Consider the following 13,966-nt stretch of genomic DNA (forward strand, 5'->3'; position numbering starts at 1 on the left):
CAAGACAGAGGCTGTTGAGAGATAAGGTAAAATGCACCTGTAGAACAAGTAGTGCTTAGAGATGAAAGATGACAAATTAGAGGCAAAGGTCAGGAGTATTGGAAAGAGAGGGTTGGGTTAAGTGACAGAAATAAAGACTACAGTAATTAAGTGAGATATTTGCATAAAAATTTCAAGCAAATATTTGTTTCCAGGAGAAAACATCAAAGCCTGTTATGTCTTATACCTGAGGTAGAACTTCTATAGCTCACCAAAGCTCCAAATGTGACACTGTGTACTTTATTTATTCTTTGTGTGGGCTTTAAATTAATCTGAACCCTTTCTTAGGAAATAATCTTCTAGATATACTTTTTACAAGAGCCTCATGCCATCAGATTCTTTCTAGCTCCTGTCATATTTAGAAAAAAATTAAAATAAGTTTTTCATATTTAGCTATCATAGAAACAACTTGAAATTGGTATACCAGATATATACTTTGAAGTTCTGGTTTTACTCTGGTGAGATTTTATGTAGAAATGAGTAAGTTTCTTCAGTAGATGAAGATTCAAAGGTGTGTGTGTGTGTGTGTATGTGTGTGTGCACATGCACACATGTTATATGCGTTTTCACATTAGATTTCATAATGCAGGATAGTGAGGAAATTGCAATCATCCTGCCTCAGTATCTTGAGGAAGTGCTGGCATTAATCACCTTCCTCAGTACCAGGACCTGTTTCTTTGTCTATTGCTGTTATGCGCCATCATAAGTTTCAGTGTCCACATTGTTACTTTCTATTTCTAATGCTGTGATGGTCTGAAAGATTTCACAAGTCACCAGAAGAATCCTCTATCTGGGCAGCAGTAGGAAGATGCCTCTTCTGTTGAGAGCTAGGTTGGATGTCCATGAACTCTGTTGCCCCCACTCTGATCACTTCCTTTTGGTGGGTTAGTTTGGTGGCACACATCAGAAGTGGAAGCAGGTTATCTGGATGAGACCTGATAGGTTGTGGTGATATGGTGGGGGAAGAGATCCTCTTCTGTCAGAGGTCTAGGGGAGGGGAATAGGGCAGAAGATGGAGGGAGGGTGGGAACAGGAAGATACAAGTGAGGGGATAACAATTGGGATGTAATCTGAATAAATTATAATAAAATAAAAAAACACTATTCCTCAATGTTAGAAATTATTTGTTATTGCACAGATTTAGGCTTCCACCTGGGCACCAATTCAAAGTTACAGAGAGGTTAAAAGCTATGCAAAGAAATGACTATTGTGAAGGTAAGGTCATCAGCATTAATGTAGTTTATCAATTATATAATTTTCTTTTTTCCCTTTTCTTTCTTTCTTTCTTTTTTTAAATGAATAGCCAAGGAAATAGTGCTGGTGAATTTGGGCTGACAACACTCCCCACAAGAACCATAGACTAACAAAGCCCCAGTGTCAGTTACGTTCTTTGAATGATTGGTTAGTGTAGTCCAAGAGACTCCCCAAACAAAATAGACTGTTGGTATAGTCCTTGGTTGCCTCTCAGGGACTGAAGGTGGGCACTCCTGCTGAAGACTCAGAGAATGCAGAAAATGATAATCAGGTTTGTGTTGGATCTCTTGAAATTCTCTCTATTGTGGTCCAGAAAAAATTATTTATTTATTCATTCATTAATTTATTCAATATGATATGGGGTGGAGGGCATAGATATACTTATTAATGTGATTTTTAATTCATAGGGCAAAATCTGTGGCATAAAATGCAACATTAAAAAGGGTTTCCCATCTACTTACTCACATGTTATTTATGATGTTTGGAGTTTTCATGAGTAACCAGAGCAACGACTTTCAGTCTTTTACTTTACTCTATACTAGGATATCTCAAGTTTGCCTCCATAAAGAATTGGTGTGATACTTCTTTGCTTTGAGGAAAGAGTGTTTGCACCTTTGGGCATATAGTAGCATCTTTGGCTTCTACTTTCTAGATTCCTATATCAATCCCTCCCATGTTATGACCATCAAGAGGGACTCCTGGTATTACCAAATGAAACTTTGGGAGAGAACTCACACTGTTTTTTGCTAGATCATTTTTCAAATGAGAAATGCACATATATTTTCTCTTACTAATATTTGAGGAATTATAATAGTGCTGTTTACATAATCTTCTATCAAGATAAGCCTTGCTGATAGTGAACTCATAGTTGTGAATGATGTTTATTTTTCTTCTCTTTTGATTCCATTCACGAAACTGTGCCTATTTCTTCCTCCAGTCTCTCTCATATATCTCTCCCAGGCACCAGGGATGCCAGAGTTACAAGCAGAGCCAGTTTAAAACACTGTAGACAAGAACCTACAGTCAACACTAAACTAATGAACATTTTCTGTTTCATAACTCCTATACTCGAATATCTCACAAAGCTAATACAAGTGGAGGAAAAACTTATTTTGGTCTATGGCTCAATGGGTGAAACTTGGCTCTGTTTCTGGGCCCCAAAAATTATCAGGTGCATTATTATGGTGTTGGGAGTGTGTGGTGGAGGATCTTGATGATGGAGAAGAAATTGAGAAAATATGGAAACAGTGGAAGAGACCAGAACAAAATCATGTTCTAGGGCTATATCCTGTGTGACCCATTCTCTCTAACTAGATCTTACTGTATACCAAGACATCCAGGGATTAATGCATCTATTATGTGAGATATTTCAGTAATTGTCATTGGAGATAAACCCACAGATTCATTCCGAGTGTGCTGGATTCCACAGGCAGATCTTAATCCAATCAAGTTCTTAATCAAGATTAACTATGAATTTGGGGATGCAGAATTCAATAGAACCAGGGAAAGAATCTAGGATTAGGTAGAAAAGGACCAGAATTATGAATATTCTGAGTATGGTAAATAACAACTGACTGTGAAGGTTTTAAACTCCACACAAGCGGCAGCTGTAGCACATTAAACCTGTTAACAGCATAAACTACATTGTCACAATTTGAGACAGTGAGATAAAATGGACAACCAACACTGAGGGATAATAGAGTCTCCTAACCAAGGGTTACTGCTTCTGCTCTGCACATAAAATGTCCATACATTATACCAACCTTCTCATAGTTCTTAACTAAGTTAACTCGAGGCAAAAAAAAAAAAAAAAAAAAAAAAAAAAAAAGTCACTAGTGATAAAAAGCTCTTTCCCTTTTCTTGCATTTCTTCTTCACAGTGCTCTATATCTAACCTTTACCAGTACTTCCCTCTGTGTAGATTCAAGCTTCTATTTTTCTTCCCTCATGAGGGACATGCATTAATGTGAGTCATTTCTTTTGCAGCTCTTTGACGAGTAGTGATAGCTAGTGCCAGAGGTGTCCTTCCTCCACTGCATCTTGAAGGAATATTCTTACATGGTGACAAGTATAAAGACCTGGCAGAAGGCCCTGGGCGCTTGAGTTTTCTCTGAGGTTGTGAGTCTTTGGGTCTGGGAGGTGCTCCATAAGGAGCTTAAGAGTATCTTTATTCATGATTCACACGGATACTTGTAAGATTTTCATATTTGCTCCATATGGTTTTTATCTTGCTCATTTGAATGAAAGAAATAGAACACCACTCTTAAATGTTAAATTCTTTTGGCCTCTTTTTCATCCTCACTGTATTAATTTACAGTATCAGACCTGTGTGTAGATATGTTTTTACTGCAAAATTTTCTATCCTAAGTGTCATCAAATCTTTCTCCAAAAGGTCAAATTTAAATGATTTATACTTCTCAGGATTTCTTCAGTTGTGTGGGACTTCTTTAATCCTCTGTTCACACAGTGCCAGGGTCTGTGTGAACACAAATGCACTTCAGGGAGCTCTTCTATGCTATAAAATCCTACATTTGATTTACATAATTTGTATATTAAAAGATGTAGTTTGAAGTGCTAGGAAGATGGTTCTGTGAAAACAGGAGGACCTAGGTTAAACTCTCTAGCCGCCATGTCTAAAAGTTGGGCATGGAGGCAGGACTGAGCTGCAGAAACAGGAGATTCCTCAGTTTTGCTTGCCAGCTAGTCTAGCTGAAATAGAGAGCTCCAGATTCAGTGAGAAGTTTTACCTGATAAAGGAAGGTGAAAGAGATAAAAGAATGCATCCTGGATGTTGACCTCTGGAATTCACAGGTATAGAGAGGAAACTGCACACTCACACACACACACACACACACACACACACACACACACACATGTTTGTACTTTCTAGCTTTAGAGTTATTTAGAAATATATGTGAAAATAAAAATAAATATCTATACTCAATTATGTAAAGGTCTTAAATAAGTGGCAAGAAGAAACTAAATACATTCAACAGTTGTAAAAGTTATACTATCTTTTCATCTCCTAATTTTAGCTATACTAAATTTAACTCATGTTTTGTAATCATTATAACTAAGAGATGATTTTTTTTTTGTAGATCACTGATGGCACTGTAGGTGCTGGAGCAGCTGACCAAGATACATATTCAGGATGCTTCTCAACACGTCAGAGGTTGATGTCTCCACATTCCTACTGATTGGGATCCCAGGCCTTGAGCATATGCACCTTTGGGTTTCTATCCCCATCTGCCTCATGTATCTTACAGCCATTCTGGGAAACTGTACCATCCTCTGTGTCATCAGAGCAGAGCCTTCTCTGCATGAGCCCATGTACTATTTCCTCTCCATGCTGGCCTTCTCTGACCTGGGCCTGTCTTTCTCTTCCATCCCCACTATGCTAAGAATATTCTTGTTCAATGCCATGGGGATTTCTGCTGATGCCTGCATTGCCCAGGAATTTTTTATCCACGGATTCACAGATATGGAGTCTTCAGTGCTCCTCATTATGTCCTTCGATCGCTTTGTAGCCATCCGGTACCCGCTGAGATACAGCTCCATCCTTACAAGCTCCAGAGTTGTGCAAATTGGGCTAGCCTTTGCTGTTAAAAGCATTCTTCTGGTGCTTCCCCTTCCGTTTACTTTAAAGAGACTCAGATACTGTAATAAACGCTTGTTGTCACATTCTTATTGTCTCCATCAGGATGTCATGAAGCTGGCCTGCTCTGACAACAGGGTTAACTTTTACTATGGGCTGTTCGTTGCACTCTGCATGATGTCAGACAGTGCGTTCATTGCTGTGTCCTATGTGTTCATCTTGAAGACTGTGTTGGGTATTGCATCCCATGGGGAGCGGCTCAAAGCCCTCAATACCTGTGTCTCCCATATCTGTGCTGTGCTCATCTTCTATGTACCCATCATAACCTTAGCTACCATGCACCGCTTTGCAAAGCATAAGTCTCCATTAGCTATGATTCTGATAGCAGATGCTTTCTTGCTGGTACCGCCCTTGATGAATCCCATTGTGTATTGTGTAAAAACTCGGCAGATTAGAGTTAAAGTCTTAGAAAAACTGGGTCTACATTCTAAGTAATGGGAACAATGTTCTTAAAAGTTCCATTTTATCTATAGTAAGCAACTTCAGAGACACCATAGTGTTTCATCCTCAAAGGAGATTGTTTAATTTACTTCATAGTTCTATAGTTTGTTTCAATCAATTAGTATTGTCTCTTTCTGGTTTGAAGTAGTAAGGTGCTTCATAGTTCATACAGCCTTGTGAATCCTTTCATTGTTATTTGGATGGCTGAAGAATTATATCCTTAAGTACAGGACTGGAGAATAAGGACTTACACAATCTTCTAAAGAAAATCTAGGACACAGTCTCGCATTGCATCTGGCAAAAACCTGAGAAACTCTGAAACTGTTTAATATCTTTGCATTTATTTTTTATTTTGATCTCTTCTTATGCTGCATTAAATCATTTACAGCATGTCTGAGTTTGTCTGAGTCTATTCTTTGCTATTCAGAGAGCTGTGATGCAAATGTCACCCAGAGAGCTGTTGACACTGCAAGAACAGCCCTGAAACAAGCTTGGGAGTCAGTCTTCATATTAGTGATCTCCCAGGTAATAAAAATTCTTATTAATGTTTAAGAAACATGACGTAGGGTGATGTGGAAGAGGAAATTATACAAATGTCATTTGCCCGCCCTGATTTATAGTGAAATCAACTTTAGAGGCGTGAATTATAAAAGGGTCTTGGCATTTGTCAGCATCATGGTGAAAGATAGGAGATAGAGAACTGGATCACAGGAGCTGGAGCATCATGTGCTACTGTAGTTGCAGGTATGTATATCCCTCACACCAAAGGAATTTCCACACAGAAAAGAGCTGCAGATTATTTGCTTTTAAATCTCTTATCAGCAAAGTAACTTTTCTATTATATGTGCTTGGTAGTTATATATCAGTTTGTATTGAAAGGCTAAAGTAAAGGAGGAAATACTGGAAATACTGGTAAATAGGTAGCACAAAGGCCTATAAAATTAGGAAGCTGTTCAAGTCTATTATTTATTTATTTATTTATTTATTGCTGTGCTAAAAAACCCCGACAAGAAGCAACTTGGGGGAAGAAAGTTTATTCCGCTTATACTTCCAGGTCACAACCTGTCACTGAGGTAGGTGAGGGCAGGAACGCAAAGCAAGCAGCGGAAGCAGAAGCAACGGAAGAGCGTAGCTTCCTGGCTTGCTCAGAGGCTTGAGCTCAGCTCTCTTTCGTATACAGTCCAGACCTACCTTCCTAGGGCTGGTGCTGCCTACAGTGAGCTGAGTCACCTCACATCAATCTCCAATCAAGACACCCTCACAGACATAACCCCAGGCCAGTCCGATCGTGTCAAGTTTCCAGTTGAGGTTTCTCCTTCCCTGGTGGATCTAGAGTCTGTAAACTTGACCTTGAGAACTAATCAGGACAAAATAAATATCAAGTCTGGAAGTTTCTGTGATGAGGAAAAGCTTGAATGAGATTAGCAAAGTTTATCCAGTGCATAATGAGTCCAGGGCCAGTGTTCCTCTGGTTCTTCTGAGGTAAGCCAGAGTAGCCATCACTTCAACTTTGTTAAGGCTCTCTTCTCTACATACCAGCTTAAGAAACTCATACAGTAAGAATACAGGGAACCTTGTGAGACACAGGGGTTCTTCTACTGGATATATTCCACTGTAAAGAAAACCAAAAGGATGAAATGTGTGTCTGTATGGATAGAACTGGAAGAAGTTATACTGAATGAGGCAACCCAAGCTCCCAAGGACAAATGGCATGTGTTCTTTTTTATATATGAAGGGTAGCTTTGACTGACTCTTTAGTTCTGTGTGTTTAAGTTGGAGTGCAGTAGAAGCTGGAAAATTAGGAAGGGAATAGTGATGGTATACCTTATTGGAAGGGGATAGTGGAATATAGGTAGAATGAAGGCAGAGCAGGAAGGAGTATAGAGACAGAGGAGGTGAAGACGTTAACCAAAGAGAAGGGCCTATGAATAAACCCCATAGAAGCCTACTATCTTATAACCCAATTAGGATGACAAAACATACATTAAAGAGAGGTACATTGCATGATTAGATAGTGATGCTCCTTCAAGCAATGGTTACTACATAAAATATTCAGCGCCATAAACATAATTCTTCTGTGGGAGTCATTGGTCAGGGTGATCCTATAGGACTCCAACCAACACAGGATCTTGTCAGTCTTTTTGATGCCCATCAAAGCTAGGTTATAAAATGCTATTACTGAAGATATAATATACCTGGGTTGCAAGACATGTAGAGAGCAAGTAGATACAGAGCTTAAAACGTCCTCTCTGTGGGGTTTTAATGTTCTAAAGGTGTGACAGATGCTTCAGGGAGAAAAAAAAAAGACTAACAGTTTTACTCAATTGTGAGCCCTACAAACTACAAAACTGGGCAAGATATGTCCATTGGTGCAATAATGGCACAATTATCATGGAAGTAATTAAACACACTCTGAATGAATGTTAAGATTCATACCACAAAAGGGAGCCATGTCTGGTATTGTAGAACTGGGCAACAGTCCATACTATGGGAAGCCATAGGTCCAAGGGTGGAAATACTACTGTTGCTTAAATAAGTTGAGATAGCATTAAGCTGCATGCCCAATTTCTGTGTGTATCTATAGAAAAAATCTACTTTCAGACTTAATGAAATAATCCTCTTTTTGCAGTGAGTGACAATGAATTCAGAGACCCAAGGATGACCAATATGCTAAGAATTAACTGATAGCTGTGGGTTTAACCCTAAACAAGACAGTTATCCTTCCTCTTCTACACTAAAGTTCAGGGGAAGGTGAGAAAGAGAGAGCTGGGAAGAATGTGGGATTTTGGAGATAGGTAGAAAGTCTGTGAAGTGGCACCATTTAGGCATGGCCTAGTAACTACAATCACAAGTCCACAGCCACTGTAGTCAATTGCAATGGATCTATAGAAGACAGATTCTGCCAACATTTCAGGATGGGGAAGAGGTTTATACAACTCCACCTCTTGCTGCTGAGTATTTTTGTATTGATAGATTCTGGTAAAGAGGTAGTCATTGTCTTCAGTTGTGTACTAACTGCAGAGGCCACTAGTCTTCATTGGTTAGCACCAAATCTATGGTCACAGATAGTCTTGGTTAAATTCAGTGGTTGGCAAAACAAAGCAGACATGAATGTGAGAAAAAGATTTGTAGGGGAAAGGGAGGATAAATAAGATGAGAGGGAGATAAGAAAAAGTGAGATGTGCATGTGAAAATAGTCAGCATGCGCTATAGAACTGTGTTAAGTTGCTAAGGCAAAATGTAATTAATAAAACATATGTGGACTTAAAGGGTCAAAACCTATTGTAAACAGTAAATGGAAGGCAAAAAAATTATAAAGGAATAAAAATTAAAGTTGTTTATGTAAAATTATTTGTTTGTCAGTTGTGTGCCAAACAATATTAAACACAAACATCACATGGGAAAGATATGAAATTAAGATCCCTTGTAAATGTAAACTTAAATATATAAAAATAAATAGAAATAAATAAAAATAAATAGAAATTTTTAGTAGACCTTCATGGGATAGGATACAAATAGCGATAGGAAGCAAAATAATTAACAGACATATGAAAGAGATTCTTTTTCATTATTTGGGAAACTCAAAATAAAATAAAGAGATATAATTATAAAACAATTATAAAACAATTTTAAAACAATATAACAGTCAATTTCATTGATAGGGAAGAAAACTAGATTCTTCTCTAGAGTATAAAATTGTATGCATATGATCTTTTGTGAAAGGACCATTATCCTGAAAGTTTAACTTTACAGTCTTATAGAGCCATTAGTAATGACCTAGAAAGCACCCTTATAGAAATACTAATGTAAAATATTCATAACAAGTTGTTAAAGCACTGTTTGGAGTAGCAGTGAACTAAAGACATCTTTAATGCTCATTAATAGGAAGCAGTTGAGTAAACTAAAATACACTCATGCTGTCAAATGTTATATAGTCATTTGAATCAATGAAGCCTGTACTGACTGCTTTGGGGGCACTTTGATTATCAGAAAAAGCAGATGAAAGGAAAGGAATATATATATATATAATATAGTATATGCAAAATATTGTTTTTAATTTTAAAAGCATCAAGTCTTGGTTTAGAGCTTTCACAAGTATTCCATGAATCCCTGAAATCATCATCCTTGTGGCTTTCCAAGCCACATTGTCTTCTTGTATGTTTGTCATCTAGAGTGGTCTGTAAAAGAAATAAAAACTGTGATTCTGCTCACCCAAAATACATGTAGAATATTTCTAACTATTATGTGATAAACTAGGAAAGCTCCTCATATATGTACATTAATAGTCATGATAACATAAAAAAGTTAGCAAATTGAGATATGCACAGAATGGAGCAAATCAGATGTCCAAGCTCAAAGCCACAGTGAAAAATATCTGGTGTAGATGAAGACACAATAGGCACACTAGGAAGTAAAGCACTAAGAATAAGGACATCCAAAGAACAATCTGTAAATTGCATATAATTGTGCATATGCATGCACAAGCACACAAACACACATACACGCTCATTTTATAAAGTTTTGTTATGCAGATCATGCTGGCCCTGAGTTCACAGTCCTGCTATCTCAGCCTTCTAAGTACTTGGATTAGAGGTGTAAACTATTATATGCCACTCAGGGCATTATATTTATAACATTAATTAATTAATTGGTATCTATGGTTAACTTTGAGTGATGTAAATTCTTCTTTACTTATTAATTTTCTGAATTTCAAGGGATTTTAACAACTAATATACATATATAAATTTTTTTGATTAAAAATTTGAAAACTGAATAATGAAAAATGCCTAATTTTTTTTCCAGGAAGATGACTCATATGACCCTTTTCTTGATATGAAGAGCATGAATAACAAATCTTTATTCCCCTGAGGACCACTAAGAATACTACTTATTAGTGGCAACTCAGAGGAAATATCCTCTGTCCAGTTGGGCAGGAGGCTTCTCCTCACTTTCTTCTTCCATGCAGCTTTAAATTCTCCACTCTTGTCAGTTACATGTTAAGTCATGATGGAATTAATAAGCATGCTCTTAGTAGGATGACTGTGGTAAGAGCTACAATGTAGCTCTTTTTAATGCCATTGATAGATAGTGCCACAATAATTGGATCACTTCCAACGCTGCACGTTAAAGTTTTCTTCAACACGCACATACACACTTGGAGAAAAAGTAACTAATTTGTGTCCAGCTGTGTATGGACCAAAGTGACCAGTTAGCCATGGTGTATTGATTTTTCAGTCATGGGTGCTTTTGTTTTGGGAGCTCATCTTTCCTCATCAAGCACAGCCCACCTTTGTGGGCAATACCCTCTTGAGAATTTTTTTTCTAATCTCCTTCATCTTGACGCTGTAGAGAACTGGGTTTATCAGCGGAGGAAGCAGGAAGTGGACGTAGGAGAGAAGAGTATGGGCAGGCTGAGGGAGTGGTAGCTTGAATCGGTCAATGAGTGCCAAGAGGATCATGGGAACGTAGAAGAGGAGCACAGCGGAGAGGTGAGCAGCACATGTCTGGCCAGCCTTCCAGCGATCCTCAGTGGACCCCACACCTCTCAATACTCTGCCAATCAGGCCATATGAGAAGAAAATAAGCAGAGGGTCTAGTGCCATGGCTGACAGTACCACAACCAGGCTGTAGAACGCACCCCATGCTCCTGGGCAAGCTAGGCGAGCCATATCTGGGTGCAAGCAATAAGAATGTGTCAGAACCTGTGGACGGCAATACGGCATGTGAGCCAACAGGAATGGCAAAGGCAGATGGAGACTCAGGCATCGGAAAGCAATGGCTACACCAATCTTGCTAATGACACCATTGGTGAGGAGTGCTGGGTAGCGGAGAGGGCGGCAGATGGCCAGTGCCCGATCGAAGGCCATGGCAAGCAAGACGGAAGACTCCATAACAGAAAAGACATGAACAAAGAACATCTGTAGGAGGCAGGCTGAGGCAGGGACAGCATGAGTGTCTGCAAATGCCAGGCCTAGCAGGGTGGGCATTAGCACTGTGGCCAAGCCAACGTCAGACACACTAAGCAAGAAGAGTAAGAAGTACATTGGTCGATGCAGTGTGGGCTCCAGGGCAATGACCCAGAGGATTGTACCATTGCCCATGGCAGAGAGAAGGTAGACAGTGATGAGAGGAATTGACCACCATGATGATGCAGCTTCCAGGCCAGGCAGACCCACTAGAAGGAAAGTGGGGGCCATTGCTGTGCTCCTATTTGAGGTTTCCTGGGTGGACAACGTTGACATAGCTCAGTATCACTCTGGGAACCTGAAAATTAATTAAGTTTATTTAATCATGGCATGATTTTTTTTCAAGATCTTTTTTTTTTCTTTTAGATGACACCCTCTACCAGAGCCTTCCTCTCCCCTGTAGGTACAGACTCATTCAAATTGTGTATGCATTCCCACACCTTGTCCTGTAGCTTATTTGTATAGCTATTTTTTTGTGCTAATGTATATTCCTTTAACCCTGTTTCTGTCTCTACTTTCTTCTAATTTAATACCCTTCCTTGTTTGACACACAGCCAGAAGAAGAGCTGTATTAACATGATTGGTTTTTTTTTTTTCTTCTTTTCTTAATAGTGGGCAGCCTATCTTCTGTGTTCCTTAACAATCACATTTGGTCTTCTTTACCAGCTTTCACTAAAGTCACCAATTGCTATTTTGTTTATAAGTTAGTTTTTGTTGTTATTTTCCGTGATTAGTGTTGTTTTTTATACAATATATTTTGATTATACTCTTTCCCCTCCCCTAATTCCTCCAGATCTTTCCTACCTCCCTATCCACCCAACTTCTCTCTGTCTCTCTGTCTCTCTCTCTCTCGCTCTCTCTCTCCCCTCCCTCTCTCAAAAGCAACAAACAAACCATGAAACAAAATCTAAAAATCAGAACAAACAAAATCCCAATAACACAAAAATAAAATCTCATGTAAAATGAAACAAAAAGCCCACAAAATGCTATTGAGTTGTGGTGTGTTGGTCAACTACTCCTGCACACAAGGTCTGACCTGGAGAGTGGACTATAAACCATTGATAGATACTCCATTGGAGAAAACTGATACAATGACTTTTAATGACATATTTATAATTAGATATTTTATTAAGTGATTAATTTCTCAGTGATTCTTGGCTTTCTTGACCCCCCCCTTCATTTCCTTAAGCACATCTCTTAGATTTAACTTAACAATTTAATTGGGTTATGTGGAGTGCTAAACTCAGGCAAACTTTAGAAAGAAGAAAATCACAAGGAAATATCCCTCTATTTAAAAATAGACAGATTTAAGAAAAGATATGCACCTCTTACTAGGATTGCAAATTATACTGAAGGGTCTTAGTTACACATGAAAGGGAGACATTTCAGTTTTGTTTGGCGGAAAGCCAATGCAATAATCTTTATCCACATGTGTCATGAACCCATATGTAGAAACTCTAAGAGTTGACTGAAATGTACTGGTTAAAATGTTCAATGAGCTTAACAAAGCCATATATTATGAAGGTTACCAGTCAACACTGATTATGTTTCCATACAACAGCACTGAATGGATTGAATATCAAATTAATGAGGTAATTATACTCATGGAAGCTTTTAAATAGAATAACATGCATAAAATAAATCAAACTACATATTTTGAAAAGTACAAAGAAATGTTAAGGAATTAGAAAGCTCTAAAGGAACGCAGATGTACTCTTGGTTTGTACGTTGGAAGGCTCAATAGATAAAAGATCATAAAAATTCCCAACAGGCCAGCAGATTTCTTTTTGTTGCAATCTATAAGAGATTATCTTAAAATTTAGGTTTAAAAGCTATACAACATTAAATAATATCTTGAAAATTCTTACCTGACACTAAGGAGATTACATTTATCTTCTAAATTAAAATATCAACACATGTAGTAATGATAAAATAAATAAGTTGACTGGATATGGTGTTCCATAAATGTAATTTCCGTACTTAAGAGGTAGAGTGGAGAATCATGAGTTTATGTGCAGCTGTGAACAACTTAGTAAGACCCAGTATTGATGAAACCAAGCCATGTCGAATTAAACCAAACAAAACCAAATGAAACAAAACAAAGGTAATATTAACTGCATAACCTATGTACAGGTAAAATCTAAAGGGCTGAATGGGACAATAGTTTCATTCACAGGAAAATGATCTCAGCCTACATTACTGACAGAAGTTTAGAATTTGGCCTATCTAAAGAACCATTAGTAACTAATAAATTGACAGAAAAGCTAATATAAAAGATGGCCATACATAATTAGTAATTAGCATAGGAAATATGTAAGTAGTAAATAAACATACAGTAAAATTAATCTCAGTATTACTAACAGAATGTATATTTTACACGGCAAAGTATACTTTTACACATTGTGTAAGATAAAAAATATTTTAAGGATAAAATGTCTATTGGAGCAGTTGTTAAAAACTACCTTAGATTGAAATCTTTTTATGAAATTGTGTTTTCTCACTGGGAGCAATCGGGCAGGCCTTAATGAAATGATCTCATTATTAGTGTTGGCAGTTAAATGAGGTGTCTGAGGGTAAGGCTCTTAAGGTGTAAAGAGACTTATGGGTCTGTC

At 37.8% G+C, this 13,966-nt stretch overlaps 2 protein-coding genes across 2 annotated transcripts; one reads left to right on the top strand and one right to left on the bottom strand.

The window, feature by feature from the left end:
- The first annotated feature begins 4,443 nt into the window (after nt 1–4,443).
- LOC127192174 (olfactory receptor 51A7-like) lies at nt 4,444–5,382 on the top strand. Its single transcript, XM_051149493.1, has one exon. It carries the CDS (start codon nt 4,444–4,446, stop codon nt 5,380–5,382), a length of 939 nt encoding a protein of 312 aa, XP_051005450.1.
- A 5,279-nt stretch (nt 5,383–10,661) lies between these two features.
- On the bottom strand, nt 10,662–11,630 carry LOC127192175 (olfactory receptor 51S1). The gene has a single exon (XM_051149494.1). The coding sequence runs from the start codon at nt 11,628–11,630 to the stop codon at nt 10,662–10,664; it is 969 nt and encodes a 322-aa protein (XP_051005451.1).
- Nucleotides 11,631–13,966: the final 2,336 nt, after the last annotated feature.

Source organism: Acomys russatus, chromosome 7 (assembly GCF_903995435.1).
Source record: "Acomys russatus chromosome 7, mAcoRus1.1, whole genome shotgun sequence".
In the NCBI taxonomy this organism is placed as follows: Eukaryota; Metazoa; Chordata; class Mammalia; order Rodentia; family Muridae; genus Acomys; species Acomys russatus.

What these genes read in the sequence shown, in the direction of transcription:
- LOC127192174 (XM_051149493.1), top strand. Translation starts at nt 4,444, where the DNA reads ATGCTTCTCAACACGTCAGAGGTTGATGTCTCCACATTCCTACTGATT.
- LOC127192175 (XM_051149494.1), bottom strand. Translation starts at nt 11,630, where the DNA reads ATGTCAACGTTGTCCACCCAGGAAACCTCAAATAGGAGCACAGCAATG.